We start from the raw sequence: 22,548 nt of genomic DNA on the forward strand, positions 1-22,548 counted from the left end.
TCTCCATTTCTCTCCCTTTTTCTTATCTCTCACCTTACCTTACCTCTCCTCCCCTTCTCCTTTTCTCCCACTCCCTCTTCCCCTTTAATTTAATTTTTTCTTTCTCTCCTCTCCTCTCCCTGGCTAAATGGCGGGCCCGCGGATTGGAAACATATCCCAACCAATAGAATTGATCTCTATAAATGCTAAGGGTCTGAATAGCCCCGGTAAACATTCCATTGTCCTGAGAGATTTACATAGAAAGGGTGGGGATATCATTTACCTGCAAGAGACGCACTTTGCTGCAGCGCATGAACCCCGGTGGTTTAATCATCACTACCCCACTGCTTATTTTGCGTCAGGCCCCAGGAAAAAGAATGGAGTGGGTATCATTATTAGTAATAACACACCGTTTCAGCTCCTTCAGGCACACAGGGATCCGGAAGGCAGATACCTGATTCTCATTGGCTCCTTATATGGTAGACCCCATTACATTGGCAAACGTATATTGTCCCAATCAATCGCAACACATCTTTTTCCGAACTGTGATGCACAAAATCTTAGAGTTGCAGTCTGGCATCTTATTTTTGGGAGGGGACCTTAATGCTTCCTTAGACCCAACATTGGACACTTCTAATGGTATCTCCAGCGTCCCTCACAAGACTCTTAAGCGCATGGCCTCTTCTCTGAGAGACACAGTGCTACATGATATTTGGCACATGTAACACCCCACCACTAAGAAGTTTACATTTTATTCCCACCCCCACAGAAAATATTCTAGAATAAACTATCTGTTTACAGATGCTACAGGACTCACCATCACTACTGGCAGCAATATACACTCCATTACTTGGTCAGATCATGCCCCAATCAGTTGCTCGATTCACTGGCCCAATGTACTTGTCATGCCCTACATCTGGAAACTAGATGACACACTTCTAGATGATCAGGTTTTCAGGTCAGATATTGAAAAAGCTTTGGTTGAATTTTTTCAGATACATGAGAGCTCAGGCTCTCAAAGCACAACAATCTGGGAAGCACACAAGTGCACAATCAGGGGTCTCTTTCTAAAACAAAAAGCAAGGATTGTCAGATATAGGAGGGGGTTGTACCAGACTTTACTTTCTCGGGTTGAGATAGCAGAAAGAGCGCATAAGACAAAACCAGCTGACGAAGTGCTTCGAATGAACCTAGTCCAGACAAGGACGGCTCTGTTGAAGTTCTTGCAAGAGGATTATAAAAAAAAGCCTTGATCTTGAAACAACAGTTTTTTGAGCATGGCGACAAGGCTGGACGGTTGTTAGCTAGAGCCATTGCACGCAAAAAAAGAAAACACTATGTCCACCAAACGATAAATCAGGATGGGGAGTCTAGAGAAGATGGGAAATCGGTTGCTGAAATATTCAGCTCATACTATGAATCCCTATATAATATCCAGGGTAACAGTGGGGCTGCTGAAGGCTCCCCCCCTCAGGTGCGGGAGGCTCAACAAATACAGACATATCTCGCAAACGTTGATACTCCAAAACTCTCAGTACAAGAAGTTGAAGCCTTGGAATCCCCATTTACATTGGAGGAAAATAGACAAGCCATTAAAGATCTTCCAACAGGCAAGAGCCCGGGGCCGGATGGATATGGAGCCAAGTATTATAAACTATTCGTAGATACATTGGTCCCAGAACTGTTAAACATATTCAACTCTCTATCTGATGCCCCGCTTCTTCCACATTCAATGCTGGAGGCTCATATCACCCAAAGCTGGGTAAGCCCCGAAAATAGGCCAGAGAATTATTGCCCCATTTCTTTACTCAACTCGGCCATTAAGATTTTGGCGAAAGTACTTGCTAACCGCCTTAACAGGTATCTCCCACAGTTAGTTTCGACTGATCAAGTGGGCTTTATACCGGGACGAGAGGCGAGAGACAATACCCTAAAAGTCCTTCAATTAATAAACTACGCCCATAACAATAAGGTTCCACTAGCCCTAGTCTCAACGGATTCTGAAAAAGTATTTGACCGGATTAGCTGGTCATTCATGCAACACACATGATATAGGTTCGGTTTTGGGCCCAAATTTATAAATAGGGTGATGTCGCTGTACTCATCGCCTAACGCAAAGGTAAGGGTCAATGGCACACTCTCTAACACCTTTTTAATTAGAAATGGGACCAGACAGGGCTGCCCTCTATCACCACTTCTCTTTTCCCTTACGATAGAAATATTAGCGAGTAAAATCCGAGCTAACCCACAGATAAAGGGGATAACTGTAAGAGGCTTTGAACATAAACTAGCTATGTATGCGGACAATGTCCTGCTACTGATCTCGACTCGAGACAGTCTTCGAATGCGGCCATTGCTGAATTTACAGCGTTTGGCAACGTATCAAATTTCCTCCTTAACCCCTCAAAATCTGAGATTCTTAATATTACAATATCTCATACTGAATTTGAGGCCCTTAACAGGGGATGCCCGATAAAAATAGCATACAACAAATTGAGATATCTAGGTATCTCAATCACACCCTATATGAAAGATTTGATGGAATTAAATTATAAGACTATTAGGGATGAAATCCTTAGAGATTTGTCTAATTGGAAAAATAAAACCATTTCTTTGTTCGGACGTGTAGGGGTGGTCAAAATGAATGTGCTACCAAGAGTACTTTACATACTGCAGACTATTCCTTCATCTGCAGCTTCCCACTTTATACAGCAAATACAATCCACAATAGAGGCTTATGTTTGGAATGACTTGAAGCCGAGAATTAGAAAGAGAATTTATTTACCCCGAGATAGAGGGGGATTGGGGGTGCCTCATTTGCGTCTATATCAGAGAGCGATATCCCTCCAGAGACTTGTGGAGTGGTGTCGTAATTCCCCCCAGAAGGCATGGATTCAACTTGACAATGCAATTTTGAAGAGAGGTAATGTGGGTGCTCTGGCATGGGTTACCGCTAGCCATAGACCTCCAGTGACTAAACAATACCCGTTAATAGATGAAGTTCTTGTTAGGTGGGATAATTTAATTAACAAAGCGCCTTATATCTCCACTCCCTGCTCACCGGTTACCCCATTAAAGAAAACCCTGATCTGGGATTCGAGGCGGGGCCTTGTCATTCAGACAAAGCCTATAGTCTTTCAGACTCCGCAATTTATAATATACTGCAACAGGACAAACTGAAGTGGGATAGTGGAGTTTTCACATCATGGTTTAGGGTGGCACATATTGTACACTATTTTAACTCCCATAAGAAGAGATCTGACCTGACGAGACAAAGAACCCCATTCGAGAACATCTGCACAATGTCCCAGAATCCGACCCATTTGATCTCACAACTGTACAAAATTTTAATTTTGGGGGAGGGCATACTATTCCAACTTACACACAGGCGTAGCAGGAGGAATTGGGACTAAAAATAGAGGATAAGGAGTGGACTAAGATTTTTGAAAGGACTAGAAAGGCTTCAGTCTCGGCTAGAATCCAAGAAATGCACTACAAATTGTTGAGTAGGTGGTACCTGACTCCCCATAGACTGAAACAAATATACCCACATATAGGTGGGTGATGCTGGAGAGGGTGTGGAGAAGAGGGTACCCTCCTACATATTTAATGGACATGTCCGCGCATACGTCCTTACTGGGATGATGTACTGGGTGAGATGAGTAGAATCCTAGGAGTCATCATCCCCCCCAATCCTTGTTATTTAATACACCACAAATTGCCCAAATTATTGGAGAAGACAAGTATCTGCTTCTGCTATTAATGCTGAATGGTGCGAAAGGATTGATTCCTTTATACTGGAAAAAACTAAATACTCCAAGCTTACAGGAATGGAAGTCTAAGATAGGTGATAAACTAAAACTAGAGAGATACCACTACCTGAAAACTTGTAAATTGTGTACACATGAGATGATCCTACTGACCTGGGAGGGACGGAGACTCTGATTTTCTTGATAAAGTTCACTACAATCATTGTGCGACGCTGTTTCCCTTCCCCTTTTTCGTTTTCCTCCCCTTCTCCCTCCCCTATGTTTTTTTTTCTCCTTTCCCTTAGTTCTATTTCCTTCTCTTCTTTAATCTATAACTTGTTATTTTCTGTATTTCTTTATCTTGTTCTGATTGAGGATACTTGCATCGGACACCTAGATACTCTCAGCTGCATGTGATAAGTAAGCTGTAGATATGATGCACTGTATGTTAATCTGTGCCCGATGATTTCTTTTTATATTTCATTCAAAGTTCTTTATGTTATAAACAAGGAAAAATGTTGTTATCTTATAAGTTACTGTAAACAACTTTAGTTTGACATAAGTAGAGAATAGTCGGATGACCACTCCTGCGCTTAAATGGATTCTCTATGCTGTTTAAATAGAGTATGCAATATGAACCATAAGCCGTTGATGATAATAAGTACAACTGTACATTAACAAATTGCAATGTATAATATGCAGTACATACCATGTTTGAATTTTTTTTTCTCTTGCTAATAAAGCTTCTTTGAGAAAAAAAAAATATACAGAAAACAATGTTGATAATGGAATATATCCAAGATAAAATCAGGAATGGGAATGGGGATAGGTTGTTGGATGCTTCAATTCTTACAGTCGATGCTGAAAAAGCTTTCGATTATATTAGCTGGGACCATCTATTTACGACCTTAGATAAATTCAGTTTCAAAGATAATATTATAAATCTAATAAGACTTTTATACATTAATCCAATGTCTGCTGTGGTAGTGAATGGGACTACGTCAGAGAATTTCAGATTACAAAGAGGGACCCGTCAGGGATGCCCCTTATCACCGATATTATTCAATATATCAATAGAACCTTTTGCAATTCTCCTAAGAGAATGTTTGCCTGGTATTCATGTTGGAGATCAAAAAATGGTCCTTTCATTATATGCAGATGACCTGTTGATATATCTAAGTGACATAGAAAAAACGTTGCCTTTATTGTTAAATGAAAGTCAACAATTTTCTGAGATATCAGGATATACGATTAACTATGGAAAGTCGGAATGGCTGTGGTTAAACAAGCTACCTGAGTTTAAAAGCCCATTACCCTTTAAAGAAACATTACAAATGAAATATTTAGGCATTATACTGTCTAAAAATATGGAGGCCTGTTATGAATTAAACTACCCCAAAGTATTTGAGGAATGCAAAAGGAAACTATTAATTTGGTCTAATCTACCTATATCCTTAACGGCTCGAGTAATGTTACTTAAGACTATTCTTTTTCCTAAAATTTTATATCTACTTCAAAATATTCCTTTATTATTATACAAAAAATTTCAATAGTCTATAACATGATTCTTTTAAAAATGAAGAATATCTGATGGCGATAAAAGACAAGTGGCAAAAAGAGTTCCCTAGTTTAACGACAGGCAAAATAAAACAGTCTTTTAATATAAGTAATAAATTTTGGGTCCCCACCAATTGGAGAGAATCACATTTGAAATTGATCAGGAAAGTCTACATAACTAATGCTAGTCTAACTAGATGGTATGGATTCAAGCTAACATGCCCCAAGTGTAGTGCAGAGAAAGCAGATATTATTCATTATTTTTGGTTGTGCCCAAAGATTTTTCAGTTATGGAGGCAAATTAATTTTTGGCTAAAGAGGAAGTTACATATTGAGTATGACATTCAAATTTTTCATGTCTTTTTTTTTATGAAATACTCAGTAGAATATAAAGAAAATGATTTAATTAATACAATAATTCTCTCAACCAGGAATCTGGGGCGTGATCCGATATACGGCGTAGTTTTTGGCGCAAGCGAGGGAACCCGCGCCGCCCGTAGTTTCACCTCGCACATCAGGGTATTACATATAAGTCACCGGCAGTTGCTAAAGTGCCGTAAGTCTGATAAACCAGCGATGTCCAGAAATGAGCGTAACTACAAATTTCTGGAGTCGCCAGTTACTTACGGCACTTTAGAAACTGCCATCGCCTAAAAAAACTAACTAACTTATCAAATCTCCCGTAACTGTCTAACACGCCTCCTAAACATCATCCCGACACCTATATCCGCAATCCCCCCTCTCACTCCTAATAATAAATGTATTAACTCCTGGACTGACAACCCCCCACAACGCAATAAGCCTAATTATTAACCCCTAAACCGCCATAGCCCACAACGCAATAAACCTATCCTAGTATTAACCCCTAAACTGCTGCTCCCGGAGCCCACCGCCACCTACATTATATGTATTAAACCCTAAACCGCCGGTCCCGGACCCCGCCGCCACCTACATTAAATGAATCAACCCCTAATCTGACTCCCCTACACCGCTGCCACCTACATTAAATGTATTAACCCCTAATCTGACCCCCCTACACCGCCGCCACCTACATTAAATATATTACCCCCTAATCTGACCCCCCTACACCGCCGCCACCTACATTACATATATTAACCTCTAATCTGACCCCCCTACACCGCCGCCACCTACATTATATGTATTAACCCCTAAACCGACGCCCCCGGACCCTGCCGCCACCTACATTAAATATATTACCCCCTAATCTGACTCCCCTATACCACCGCCACCTACATTAAATGTATTAACCCCTAATCTGACTCCCCTATACCACCGCCACGTACATTAAATATATCAACCCCTAATCTGACCCCCTACACCACCGCCACATACATTATATGTATTAACCCCTAAACCGCCGCTCCCGGACCCTGCCGCCACCTACATTAAATATATTACCCCCTAATCTGACTCCCCTATACCACCGCCACCTACATTAAATGTATTAACCCCTAATCTGACCCCCCTACACCGCAGCCACCTACATTAAATATATCAACCCCTAATCTGACCCCCCTACACCACCGCCACCTACATTAAATATATCAACCCCTAATATGACCCCCCTACACCGCCGCCACCTACATTAAACATATCAACCCCTAATCTGACCCCCTACACCACCGCCACCTACATTATATGTATTAACCCCTAAACCACCGCTCCCGGACCCCGCCGCCACCTACATTAAATATATTACCCCCTAATCTGACCCCCCTACACCGTCGCCACCTAAAATATTACCCCCTAATCTGACTCCTCTACACCGCCGCCTCCTACATTACATATATTAACCTCTAATCTGACCCCCCTACACCGCCACCACCTACATTAAATTTATTAATACCTAATCTGACTCCCCTACACCGCTGCCACCTACATTAAATGTATTACCCCCAAACCTAATTCTAACCCTAACACCCCCTAACTTAATTATTATTTAAATAAATATAAATAATATTACTATTATTAACTAAATTATTCCTAATTAAAACTAAATACTTACCTATAAAATAAACCCTAAGATAGCTACAATATAATTAATAATTACATTGTAGCTATTTTAGGATTTATATTTATTTTACAGGTAACTTTGTATTTATTTTAATGCGAGGTCAATTCTATTGGCTGATCCAATGAGCCAATCGGATTGAACTTCAATCCGATTGCCTATTGAATCAACCAATCGGATTTTTCCTACCTTAATTCTGATTGGCTGATAGAATCCTATCAGCCAATCGGAATTTGAGGGACGCCATCTTGGATGATGTCATTTAAAGGACCAGCCATTCGTTGGGTAGTCGTCGGGCGAGAAGGATGTTCCACGCCGGTGGTCTTCAAGATGGAGCCGCTCAAGGATGAAGATAGAAGATGCCGCTTGGATGAAGACTTCTGCCGGATGGAGGACCTCTTCTGCCCCGATCGGATGAAGACTTCTGCCGGTCCGGATGTCCACTTCTGCCGCATCGGATGACCAGTGGTGCCTGGCTGAGTAAAGACGGCTCAAGGTAGGGTGATCTTTAATGGGGTAGTGTTAGGTTTATTTAAGGGGGGATCGGGTGGGTTTTAGAGTAGGGGTGTGTGGGTGGTGGGTTGTAATGTTGGGGGGGTATTGTATTTCTTTTTTTTACAGGTAAAAGAGCTGATTACTTTGGGGCAATGCCCCGCAAAAAGCCCTTTTAAGGGCTGGTAAAAGAGCTGATTACTTTGTAATTTAGTTTAGGGTAGGGAAATTTTATTATTTTGGGGGGCTTTTTTATTTTATTAGGGGGCTTAGATTAGGTGTAATTAGATTAAACTTCTTGTAATATTTTTTTATTTTTTGTAATTTAGTGTTTGTTTTTTTCTTAATATAGTTTAGTTTAATTGTATTTTATTATAGATAATTCTAGTTAATTTATTTAATTAATTTATTGATAGTGTAGTGTTAGGTGTATTTGTAACTTAGGTTAGGATTTATTTTACAGGTAATTTTGTAATTATTTTAACTAGGTAGCTATTAAATAGTTATTAACTATTTAATAGCTATTGTACCTAGTTAAAATAAATACAAAGTTACCTGTAAAATAAATATAAATCCTAAATTAGCTATTTTAGGGTTTATTTTATAGGTAAGTATTTAGTTTTAATTAGGAATAAATTAGTTAATAATAGTAATATTATTTATATTTATTTAAATAATAATTAAGTTAGGGGGTGTTAGGGTTAGACTTAGGTTTAGGGGGTAATACATTTAATGTAGGTGGCAGCGGTGTAGGGGAGTCAGATTAGGGGTTAATAAATTTAATGTAGGTGGCGGCGGTGTAGGGGGGTCAGATTAGGGAGTAATATATTTAATGTAGGTGGCGTCGGGGTCCGGTAGCGGCGATTTAGGGGTTAATACATATAATGTAGGTGGCAGCGGTGTAGGGGGGTCAGATTAGGGGTTGATATATTTAATGTAGGTGGCGGCGGTATAGGGGAGTCAGATTAGGGGTTGATACATTTAATGTAGGTGGTGGCGGGGTCTGGGAGCGGCGGGTTAGGGGTTAATACATATAATGTAGGTGGCGGCGGTGTTGGGGAGTCAGATTAGGGGTTGATACATTTAATGTAGGTGGCGGCGGGGTCCAGGAGCAGCGGTTTAGGGGTTAATACATATAATGTAGGTGGCGGCGGGGTCCGGGAGTGGCAGTTTAGGGGTTAATACATATAATGTAGGTGGCGGTGGGCTCCAGGAGCGGCGGTTTAGGGGTTAATACACTTTATAAGGGAATGCGGTTGACAGGTAGATAGACATGCGTTATGTGTTAGTTTTTTTTTGGAAGGCATTTTAGTTACGGTGCTCCAATACTCAGCGCAAGGCCTGCTATGGGTGCATTTTATGGCGAGGTGAAAATGGAGTAAGATTTCTCCATTTACGCCACGTAATGCCTTGCGCTGGATATTGGATACCGACTTACGACGCGGTCCCATGTTAGCCTATGGGAGTAAAATTTGCGGGCGACGGGTGGAATATACGGGCGTAACTTGTATGCTACGCTGTATATGTGATACCAAACCAGTGCAAAATTTGCCGTCGCCGGCTTTTGTGGGCGACGCTGCATATCGGATCGGGCCCTTTATTCTTAAGGAATGGAAAGGAGCGAAAGCTCCCAAAATGGTGGCCTGCAAAAATGCAATAGTTAAACAATGTATGTTAGAACAATATTCATTACAAGATCTATCTCATTTTCAAGTAGCCAAATGTTTTAATAAATGGAAAAATCTAATTTTCTCATTACCCGTGGATGTACAAATTCAATTGATAACCCTGTCTAGGAACACAGAATATGTTATGGTTAATATTATTGCAGGAGCAAAACCTAACTCACATCAGGCCCTGTGATGGGATGTGTGGTTTTTTCCCCCTCTCCCCCCCCCCCTACCTCCGGGAGCCCACCTAAGGGGATTTTTTTTTTCTACATCAATTAATCAGTTAATATGTATATAGATTTAGGCATCTTAAATATATTGAAAGATCTGGAAATTGAAAATGTAAAACCTAGCGAACCGTCGGGAGCACATAATTCAAAAGATCTAACAGTTGAATATACAGAAAATCATATTAATGATCTCATTGACACATTAGATATATCCCTACATGAAACAGAACCAGAAATTCAGCACTCGCACTTTAAAGGTAAATCAACTTTTAATCCAGTAGGTGTACAGGGAGATCATTTGAAATCCTTCTCTAAATTAGTTTTAAATGAAATAGAAGAGTTATTTAAAAATGAAAATGCTAATCAATTTTTAAACAAACACAATGATAATTTGACCATCATGGAAAGGAAATCTCTTAAAAAACTTATGTCTAACAACGAGATAATAATACGCCCCGCCGATAAGGGCGGGGGTATTGTAATTCAAAAAAGGGAACAATATATGCAAGAAGCGTTTAAATTACTAAGGGACAAGGATACCTACCAAACCTTAGATAAAGATCCCACTGAAATATATAATAAAGAGCTTTATAAAATTTTAAATAAAGCAAAAATAGAGGGTAATATCAATGAAAATGAGTTTAAATTTATATTCAATACTCAGCCTAATATAGCAATTATATACCACCTTCCCAAAATACATAAGGACAGTAAAAATCCACCAGGTAGGCCAATTGTGTCCGGGATAGGATCAATTAGTGATAATCTATCCAAATATGTTGATTTTTACCTTCAACCAATAGTAAAAAATATGGAAGGATATATCAAAGACACAACGGAGGTAATCAGAAGGTTTGAGGGTAAACAATGGGAAGAGGATATGTACTGGCTAACGTGCGACGTTGCTTCCCTTTATACATGTATACCTCATATCAATGGCACAAACGAGATAAAAAAAGAACTTTTAAAATGGTCAATCCCAATGAAACATATATCTTTTTTAATCGATAGCATCAATTTTATTCTACATCACAACTATTTTATGTTTGAAGATAAATATTATCTACAGACCCAAGGCACAGCGATGGGGACAACATTTGCCCCATCCTATGCTAATCTCTATGTAAATACGTTTGAGAATAAATACATTTGGCATAATAATCCATTTTCAAGCAATATAGTATCGTATGGCAGATACATAGATGATGTCATTATCCTGTGGAAAGGGGATGTGACAGAAATAGATAATTTTATGAAACATATTAATAGTAATGATTTTAATCTAACTTTTACAAATTCATGTTCAAAAGATAAAATAGAATTTTTAGATCTAGTATTGTTTACAGATAACACAGGAAAAATAGCAGTGAAAAATTATAGAAAAAGCACAGATCGAAATAGTTATATACAAGCAAAAAGCGCACATAAAAAATCATGGTTGGACAATGTTCCATATAGTCAATTTTTAAGAATAAAAAGAAATTGTACACATGAAAATGATTTTGAAACAGAAGCGAAAATATTAGAAGATAAATTTTTAGAAAAGGGCTATGAACCAAAACTAATACAAGCAGCAAAAAATAGGGCTATTGCAAAAGAGAGAAATATAAATATTAAATTAGATAAACCAAATGCAATAGGGTCTCATATACACAACAAAATAATAGAACCAGTTAAATTAGATCCACCGAGATTTATAACAACCTACAATGAAGGTTCAAAAAGTCTAGAAAAAATAATTAAAAAACACTGGCCACTGCTTCAATTAGATCCTGTTTTAGGGCCAGCATTGGGGGACAAACCAACTATTAACTATAGGAAAGGAAAAAGCCTTAAGAATATTCTAGCTCCAAGCAAAATAAAGCCTATCATTAAGAATAAGGCTAGTGAAACAGGGAACGAAAGAATTGGTACTACCTGGTTGAGCGAATGGAAGGGAACTATGAGATGTGGAAAATCCCGTTGCAATATGTGTAAACATGTCAATAGAGCCCCTACATATTCTAATAGTTCACTAACTGAAACTTTTAACATTTCATTTAGAAGCAACTGTGAATCTATATATGTTGTATACTTATTACAATGTGGGTGTGGCCTACTTTATGTGGGCCGTACGAAACGTCAAATAAGACGGCGAGTTAATGAACACATATATAATATAGAAAAAAAGATGACAAATCACAGTGTCCCTAAACATTTTTTGGAATGCCATAGACATAACCCTAGTTCTCTCAAAGTTCAAGTTATAGATAAAGTCCCTACAACTAAACCCAATCGTCTTTTAGAACTGAGAAAGTTGGAGACCAAGTGGATATATAAATTGAATACATTACAACCTTATGGTCTTAATATAGACATAGATGTAGCAGCGTTTGTATAAAATCTATAGCAAAGATTTTTACATTATTAATATTATTGAACTTATAGAAAATCAATTTTTCATCAATTTTCCAGTTTTTTAATTATATTTTAATAGTATGTTTTTATCGTGAAAAATTGGATTAAAATTCTCTAAATAAAAATCTTTTTAAATTAATATTAAATTAGATATAAATATATGTATGCAATTCATTGTGAGATAGATATGTATATGTACTTATAAAGCAACTATGGAAAATATAGGATGTATTCTTTAATTATAGAATTTATGTTCTGATTGTCAACGTGAAATATAACTCAGAATCATTATTTAATCAACTCAGTAACAACATATTAGATTGCTAATAGGTGGTACCTCTGATGAAAAATGTTTATAATTTGTTATAGTTTAGCGTTACATGTTAGTTACATATTGTCCTTAAATAAGATGTATTTTTGGTGTTTTCTTGTGGCATATACTGCAGAGAAATTGTAGCTTTTTTCATGTGGTTAAAAAACAAACAGGTAGGGAGTATGGCATTGGTTCTAAAAACACTCCCTCTATCTTTTTGGTGTGCAATATCACAGAGGACTATTGGGACGTTACAATTGGCCGGACAAACACACCCACGAATCTAATTGGACGCTTGCCCTTTAAAAGTTAAGGGCGGCAAGAGAAACAATACATCTGATTTTATCCTTTGAAAAAGCCCAGCCGCTGACTGGGGGAAACGCGTTAGGAACCGGCAAACAGGTCCGACGCTCAGACTCCAATTTTTGATCCGCTCCCTCCCATTGGCAGACAGGCAGTTAGCAGAGGCATCCGGAAAGCACTGCTACAGAAGCCGGTATCCTGCATCAACATCCGGGGACACTGACTTTCCTGGGCAGCAGTGTGGAGCGGCTATACAAGTGGAGGAAAGAGAGTTGAACTCTGATTGCCTTTTTAATCTTACTTCTAGTAAGTGCATCAATTTATGTGTGCTAATGTTGTTAATAAAAATCTACACTTGAATCTTTTGTGCGCTCTCTCTCTCTTCTTTTCGCATGTACTTGTATCCCTACGACTGAGGTTTGGATTTACCCTGTCTGATTGGAGCTGCACAAAACAGGATTCAAGTTTCTATTCATCTTAAAGGGACATATCACCTTATACTGGATGCTTCACTTTTAGTAAAAGACAGTAACGAGAATGGTCATGAGAAACTTTTAGAGGTACTGTAAAATATAAACAGCGTGCAATTCAGGAGGTTTTTCTGACATATATATGTCTTGCAGTACAAGGACAAGCAATTCATATATTTTAAGTTGTTAAATCAAGGTATTGTTTTATATTTATAATTTTTATATATCTCCTGCCACATATATTTATATTTATATCGAGGGTGCTACTGTGAATTTTATATTTTATATTTTATATTTCATATTTTATATTCGACCAATTTTTATGTACATTTTCCTTTAGGTGATTTTAGAAATTTTAACATTTATATTTTTAATATTTATATCTATATATTTTTTTGAGTCGATTATAGATTATCTATTTATTGACAAGCGAGAGATAAATATATTTATTGTCTCTGAGGCTACTGAGTCAGTTCATATAGCGCAATTTACTTCTTTCCCTGTTGCATTTTCTAATATGTATATAGAGATTGGTTGGCAAATGCCTTATTATTATGACGCAGTTTAAATTGCTATTTTTCAGATGGAAGGTACTTAAAGGATGAGCTTTAGTAAGGAAAAGTTGATGTTGAAAAATCAAAGATATTTCAGATGATTTGAGTTGGAAAATTGAGTATTTTTTTTCATCCTATGTTATAATTTCTTGTAATGCTATGATATTGTAGCAGTGTTATTCTCAAATATGAGTATTCAAAAATGTATTGTAAATCTATATAACTGAAAGATAGGAGCAATAAAGTTTGTTTGAAAACTAAAAAAAAAAAAAAAAATATGATTGAATAAGTAAAAAAGGAATAGTCGCTGCTGTCTAATTCTGTGGTTAGGAACTAGGTTTTTCTATTTTCTATTTTTCTAAATGGTTTTTAATTGTATAATAAATATGTAATTTTCCCCTTTATGGTGTTACCTTTAAGGAGGATACATGAAGTGTTAATAAGTTTGTACACTTTAGTGCCACCTAGTGGTGGACAGGTATAAATAGAATTATTTCAGTATGTTTGATAGCATGATTAAGGTAGCAATACCGAAATGTCGCTGCTGTTAATTGCTGTGTTATCCATTTAAATAAACCCTTTGCTGCTATTCATGGATTTTCTTATTGGACTTAGAGGCTGAAGTGGGTCTCTGGAGTAGCGTGCAGGGACCATTGTGTGCTGGATTAAACTGTTTGCCATAGACACCTTTAGACATAGTTATTATGCAAATGCAAAAATACTCACCTAGATAACGAGTTTTGCGCTAACAGGGGTGCGTTGCTAACGAGCAGTTTATGCTTACCGCTCACTTACAGACAGCACTGGTATTACGGGCTTTTAGAAACCCGGCGTTAGCCGCAAAAAAGTGAGCGTAGAGCAAAATGTAGCTCCACATCTCACCTCAATACCAGCACTGCTTTCGTTAGCGGTGAGCTGGCTAAACGTGCTTGTGCACGATTTCCCCATAGGAAACAACAGGGAGAGCCGGCTGAAAAAAAACCTAACACCTGCAAAAAAGCAGCGTAAAGCTCCTAACGCAGCCCCATTGATTCCTATGGGGAAATACTTTTTATGTCTACACTTACCACCCTAACATGAACCCCGAGCCTAAACACCCCTAATCTTACACTTATTAACCCCTAATCTGCTGATCCCCGACATCGCCAACACCTGCATTATATTATTAACCCCTAATCTGCCACTCCGGACACCGCCGCAACCTACATTATACTTATGAACCCCTAATCTGCCGCCCCCAACATTGCCGACACCTACATTTTATTTATTAACCCCTAATCTGCCGCCCCCTATGTCGCAGCAACCTACCTACATTTATTAACCCCTAATCTGCCGCCCCCAATGTTGCCGCCACTATAATAAAGTTATTAACCCCTAAACCTAAGTCTAACCCTAACCCTAACCCCCCCAATTAAAATAAATCTAAATAAAAGTACTACAATTAACTAAATTATTCCTATTTAAAACTAAATACTTACCTATAAAATACACCCTAACCTAGCTACAATATAACTAATAGTTACATTGTATCTAGCTTAGGGTTTATTTTTATTTTACAGGCAACTCTGTATTTATTTTAACTAGGTACAATAGTTATTAAATAGTTATTAACTATTTACTAACTACCTAGTTAAAATAAATACAAATTTGCCTGTAAAATAAAACCTAACCTAAGTTACAATTACACCTAACACTACACTTAAATTAATTAGCTAATATAAAAAGAATTAATTAAGTGGATTTGCGGTATTTCCGAGTCTGGCCAAAAAAATGAGCGGAACACCTGTACCTGCAAGACTCGTAATACCAGCGGGTGTTAAAAAGCAGTGTTAGGACCTCTTAATGCTGCTTTTTAACCCTAACGCACAACTCGTAATCTAGCCGACTGTTTTAAAAAAAATATATGTGTTTATCTTTGTTGTGTATAAAAATAGCATAATTTAGTGACTGGGTATATGTTGCCATGGTATCACTACCAGCTTGTTGTAAATAATACAGGGTCCTTCTGATTCCCTTTCACTGGCTGTATGAGGGATCCCCTGGCATCAGAAAATCTAATCTGTGGCTCCGCTGACATATATTGGGTAACTGTGGCTCCGCTGACATATATTGGGTAACTGTGGCTCCCCTGACATATATTGGGTAACTGTGGCTCCCCTGACATATATTGGGTAACTGTGGCTCCGCTGACATATATTGGGTAACTGTGGCTCCGCTGACATATATTGGGTAACTGTGGCTCCCCTGACATATATTGGGTAACTGTGGCTCTGCTGACATATATTGGGTAACTGTGGTTCCGCTGACATATATTGGGTAACTGTGGCTCCGCTGACATATATTGGGTAACTGTGGCTCCGCTGACATATATTGGGTAACTGTGGCTCCGCTGACATATATTGGGTAACTGTGGCTTGCTGACATATATTGGGTAACTGTGGCTCCGCTGACATATATTGGGTAACTGTGGCTTGCTGTTTTTTGCATACAAGATGTCCATTATGTTTAAGCCTAGTAAGAATTATTGGATAAATGTGCCTAAGTTTTATCCCAGAGTATAGAAGGGGCAAAAGAATAGTTTAACCCAGTGATTTGCAACCTTTTTTTTGCCGTGGCACACTTTTTTACATTAAAAAATCCTGTGGCACACCACCATCCCAAAATTTTACAAAATCACACATTGTAGCCTAATATAGGATATATATACAGTATATATATATATATACATACACACTGTACTGTGTTGTCATGCCATGCCTCCTACAAACTATACATGACATATTGACGTTCATTCACAAACACCCCTGCACTGTTGTCAGTCTGCCGCGGCACACCTGAGGATCTCTCACGGCACACTGGTTTAACCTACCTGAGTAAATACAAAAGGCTTTACAAAGGGCACACCTGAGGATCTCTCACGGCACACTGGTTTAACCTACCTGAGTAAATACAAAGGGCTTTACAAAGGGCACACCTGAGGATCTCTCACGGCACACTGGTTTAACCTACCTGAGTAAATACAAAAGGGCTTTACAAAGGGCACACCTGAGGATCTCTCACGGCACACTGGTTTAACCTACCTGAGTAAATACAAAGGGCTTTACAAAGGGCACACCTGAGGATCTCTCACGGCACACTGGTTTAACCTACCTGAGTAAATACAAAAGGGCTTTACAAAGGGCACACCTGAGGATCTCTCACGGCACACTGGTTTAACCTACCTGAGTAAATACAAAAGGCTTTACAAAGGGCACACCTGAGGATCTCTCACGGCACACTGGTTTAACCTACCTGAGTAAATACAAAAGGCTTTACAAAGGGCACACCTGAGGATCTCTCACGGCACACTGGTTTAACCTACCTGAGTAAATACAAAAGGCTTTACAAAGGGCACACCTGAGGATCTCTCACGGCACACTGGTTTAACCTACCTGAGTAAATACAAAAGGGCTTTACAAAGGGCACACCTGAGGATCTCTCACGGCACACTGGTTTAACCTACCTGAGTAAATACAAAAGGCTTTACAAAGGGCACACCCTTGGTGCATAATTTTACAGTCAGTATCTTGCCAAACATCTGACACACTGCTATTTTTTTTATTTTTAAGGAAAATGCATTTTGTTTAAAATCAACAAAAAAGATGACAATACAATTGCTGTAATGAAAGTTTCAATAGAAAATGTAAAACCTAGAATGGCTTAGCTCACAAAAGATACTCTAGTCTGAACTTTTCTATGTAAATATTATTATTGTTTATTTCATTTATCTTGTATTCTATAATTACAGCACAAGAAATGTATTTAGTATCTTGCCCATAGGCATCTGATTAATATATGAACACAGTTTATGTTAAAATCACAAAAATGTAACCTATCTGTTTATAGAGAGATAATCAGACCTTAAAGGGACAGTCAACACCAGAATATTTATTGTTTAAAAAGATAGATAATCCCTTTATTACCCATTCCCCAGTTTTGCATAACCAAAACAGTTCTATAAATACACTTTTTACCTCTGTGATTACCTTGTATCTAAGCCTTAGCAGACTGCCCCTTATCTCAGTTATATTAATATACTTTTTACCTCTGTGATTACCCTGTATCTAAGCCTCAGCAGACTGCCCTTTATCTCAGTTATATAAATACACTTTTTACCTCTGTGATTATCTTGTATCTAAGCCTCTGCAAACTGCCCCTTTATTTCAGTTCTTTTGACAGACTTGCAGTTTAGCCAATCAGTGCCTGCTCCCAGATAACATCACGTGCATGAGCACAGTGTTATCTATATGAAACACATGAACTAATACCCTCTAGTAGTGAAAAACTGTTAAAATGCATTCTGAAAAGAGGTGGCCTTCAAGAGAATACCAAGAGAACAAAGCAAAATTGGTGATAAAAGTAAATTGGAAAATTGTTTAAAATTACATGCCCTATCTGAATCATGAAAGTTTATTTTTGCCTAGACTGTCCCTTTAAGAAGCCAGCTATGTGTCATATGTGATTGTGGTATACTGTTTCATAGCAAGCCACTATCCTGACACCCAGAGACAAACAGAATACACTTTTTAATAATGTTTAATACAAACACTGTCTGACACTAAAGTAGCCAGCCATCTCTAGGAGCAAAAGAGTTAACAGGGGCTGTATCCAGCTGTGCACTGCAGGAGCACACAAAAAAAGAATCTGTTAATAAACAGAGCTTATCTATTGCTGACCCTGGCCTGAGTGCCCTCTTACCTCTGTTTGATTTGTATCTTCTACTATAGCTGCAGCAGGTAGTGAGCTGCCCCCTGACTGTATGGATGACAGAACCACGGCCCGGAGGAGGGGGAGAGAAGCCAGTGAGGGGGGCAGCAGCAGCACAGGGAGGGTAAGTGCTAGCAAGGCTCAGAATTCAGGGAAAGACTAGTGCTATCGTACAGCACGCTGCTTACTTTCCATCTGTCTGTTGTGAATACTTTCTCTCCCCTTGTCTCAGAAACACAGATCTGCAATTACAGGTGACGTAAAAACAATAACTGCTTGTTGAACTGTTTACAATGCGCCAGCCCTCATTATATTGCTGACAGCCGCTGTAAACAGTTCAACAAGCAGTTATTGTTTTTACGTCACCTGTAATTGCAGATCTGTGTTTCTGGGACAAGGGGAGAGAAAGTATTCACAACAGACAGATGGAAAGTAAGCAGCGTGCTGTACGATAGCACTAGTCTTTCCCTGAATTCTGAGCCTTGCTAGCACTTACTAGACATGTGCTGCTGCTGCTGCCCCCCTCACTGGCTTCTCTCCCCCTCCTCCCCGGGCCGGGCGGGACAAATGCCTCTCTCCTCGTCCTCAGTAGTTCATCCCAACCCTTAGCTCAATAGAATGGAAGGGATTAAAGTTCATTCTATTGAGGGTCTACTCACTGCAGTGCACAATAAAGACTGAGGTCTTCCTGTGGGGCTGCGTGTGGAAGCCACCAGCAGATTGCTGCACCGCTCTCTCACAATGGTGATTCTGTAATCTCAGGTGGTGGTTGAGTAGCCCTATGTATTTTTTGCTGATAGATATCACTTGTTGCGAGATGGACATATAGTGACACAATAGATTCTATTGAATGTATTGTGCAATGTCACTATATGTCCGCTCACGCAACAAGTGATATCTATCAGCAAAAAATACATAGGGCTACTCAACCACCACCTGAGATTACAGAATCACCTTTGTGGCATATACAGGGAAGGAGTCTGACCGGCAAAAACAGAAGACACTCACTGACCTGACTGAGGACTCGGCACTTGGCAGCAGCTCCATCCACTTCACTACTGTTCCCGCGTCCAAGCCCGGCACGCCTCCCCAGCAGCTCTGATAGCTGGTTGGCTGTCCAGATTAGCTCCATCATTCTTAAAACCGCCTCTATTGGAGCGTGGTATGGGCTGCTGCAAGACACCACTGGGTGGCGCTAGCTCATAATGAGCTAAGAACATTATCAAGCATTCAATTTGCAGAATCAAAGGTGGGCAGCTGAACTGCTCACTGCCTCTTAATTGTGCAACATGGATGATGATATTGGGATTGCATCTGGTGGCGCCGGCGGAGGGAAAGAAGGGGGGGGGGGCTTCATGTCTGCAAATTTACTGAATACCTGTCTATCCAGTGACTATCTACTTTAACAAAGCACAACTGATTTGTGAATATTTAACACTTAAATACATTTACAGATTCGGTTTTACAAACATGTTTTCTAAGTCCTGCAGTTGTATTTCTTTTATTATATATATTTCTTGCCTTTTATGGTTGTTGTTCGAAATATCAAATATTAAGACAGTTAAGACTTAACTATAGGTATTAATGGCAGCAACGCCTACTGGCGATCGGCTAGAGAAGACAGGTGAAATGAGCCTGGAATTTCACCTGCTAGACCACTCAGCAGCATAATGAGCACAGTGCACTGACATTCAGGAAAGCAGTAATTTATAGTGTTAATAGACCACATTTCTCTTGTCTAGATGGGCCTGCCTGTGAGGAACCAGTGTCTCCTCTGTTGTCTAGATGGGCCTGCCTGTGAGGAACCAGCTTCTCCTCTCTTGTCTAGATGGGCCTGCCTGTGAGGAACCAGCTTCTCCTCTCTTGTCTAGATGGGCCTGCCTGTGAGGAACCAGCTTCTCCTCTCTTGTCTAGATGGGCCTGCCTGTGAGGAACCAGCATATCCTCTCTTGTCTAGATGGGCCTGCCTGTGAGGAACCAGATTCTCCTCTCTTGTCTACATGGGCCTGCCTGTGAGGAACCAGCTTCTCCTCTCTTGTCTAGATGGGCCTGCCTGTGAGGAACCAGCTTCTCCTCTCTTGTCTAGATGGGCTTGCCTGTGAGGAGCCAGCTTCTCCTCTCTTGTCTAGATGGGCCTGCCTGTGAGGAGCCAGCTTCTCCTCTCTTGTCTAGATGGGGCTGCCTGTGAGGAACCAGCTTCTCCTCTCTTGTCTAGATGGGCCTGCCTGTGAGGAACCAGCTTCTCCTCTCTTGTCTAGATGGGCCTGCCTGTGAGGAACCAGCTTCTCCTCTCTTGTCTAGATGGGCCTGCCTGTGAGGAACCAGCTTCTCCTCTCTTGTCTAGATGGGCCTGCCTGTGAGGAACCAGCTTCTCCTCTCTTGTCTAGATGGGCCTGCCTGTGAGGAACCAGCATCTCCTCTCTCCTTACTTTACCAACCCTAAACTCCCTAATAACACATTTTACTTGTGCTAGCCCAGTGGTTTTAGGGGAAAAGTAAAGTTTAGATTTGAGAGAATAAGAGTATGGACTAAGGAATTAGTTATATGTATAATATATAATACACAAGTAGTTTTATACAGAGAACAAAATGTCACTTTTTCTTGCAGTGGGACTTGGTATGCGAGAAGAAGGGACTAAACCAAGCATCTGCCACTTTCTTTTTCATCGGTCTGACCGTGGGTTCAATCATCAGTGGATATCTGTCAGACAGGTGAGTGTACATGTATGACAGCACCACCCCGAAAATTATATTTAATTAAAAAAAATCAAAACGAAGGATTGAAAAACACTTGAACCCAAAATTTTACAGATTAAAAATAAAACCCAATTTAATTAATCCTAATGCGAAAAAATAATACACTGTCTTGTTCAGCACAGCTAGTTAGTTAAAGGGACTTGCTTCTTTTAGAGACAATAACCAAGCTCCATACTACTGTGTGTGTCAACCCAGGGAGTCATTAATGGCTGAATCACAGACTTCCTTGTTGCCAGACCCACTCCTTAGTGACGGGCTCCTATTGGCTGCAGAACATTCCTGAGGACCGATGAGAGATAAGGGTGTCTGTCCTACCCCCCATATACAATACACAAATAGTGACTCCCTTATGACCAGATTAGAGTGTTGTGCAAACAGTTACACACAATCAAAAAGGGTTATCGCTGGTGTGTCGGATGTATCACTTGTATTATAAATTGAAAATAAATGCACGTTAGAATAGCGCGTCCTCAAAGCTCTGGTTAACTGTTTCATAACTCTAACACTATCTGATAAATATATATATAAAAGAAATGCACAAAAAAAGTTATAAAGGCTCAAAGATATGAAGTGAAGTCTCAGATGTTAGGAAATAAAAGGCTGCAAAGGGCTTTAACATAGAAATACCTACATATACATAAAGATGTGTGTACATATGTATTTGCATGTGTAAAGATTTATTTACAGACATATATACACATATAAAGGTTTATTTACAGACATTTATACACATATAAACATTTATTTACAGACATATATATACACATATAAAGGTTTATTTACAGACATATATACACATATAAAGGTTTATTTACAGACATATATACGCATATAAAGATTTATTTACAAACATATATACGCATATAAAGATTTATTTACAGACATATATACACATATAAAGATTTATTTACAGACATATATACGCATATAAAGGTTTATTTACAGACATATATACGCATATAAAGGTTTATTTACAGACATATATACGCATATAAAGGTTTATTTACAGACATATATACGCATATAAAGATTTATTTACAGACATATATACGCATATAAAGATTTATTTACAGACATATATACGCATATAAAGATTTATTTACAGACATATATACGCATATAAAGATTTATTTACAGACATATATACGCATATAAAGATTTATTTACAGACATATATACGCATATAAAGGTTTATTTACAGACATATATACGCATATAAAGGTTTATTTACAGACATATATACACATATAAAGGTTTATTTACAGACATATATACACATATAAAGGTTTATTTACAGAC

At 38.9% G+C, this 22,548-nt stretch overlaps 1 protein-coding gene across 1 annotated transcript in view; it reads left to right on the top strand.

Annotated features, from left to right (window-relative positions):
- The window catches only part of SLC22A7 (solute carrier family 22 member 7), a 387,518-nt gene that overhangs the window by 79,933 nt on the left and 285,037 nt on the right, over positions 1-22,548 (top strand). The window contains exon 2 of the mRNA XM_053712778.1: positions 21,101-21,204. Coding sequence (XP_053568753.1) covers positions 21,101-21,204 — 104 coding nt within the window. The remainder of the gene's footprint in view (positions 1-21,100; positions 21,205-22,548) is intronic.

Source organism: Bombina bombina, chromosome 4, assembly GCF_027579735.1.
Source record: "Bombina bombina isolate aBomBom1 chromosome 4, aBomBom1.pri, whole genome shotgun sequence".
NCBI classification, from domain to species: Eukaryota; Metazoa; Chordata; class Amphibia; order Anura; family Bombinatoridae; genus Bombina; species Bombina bombina.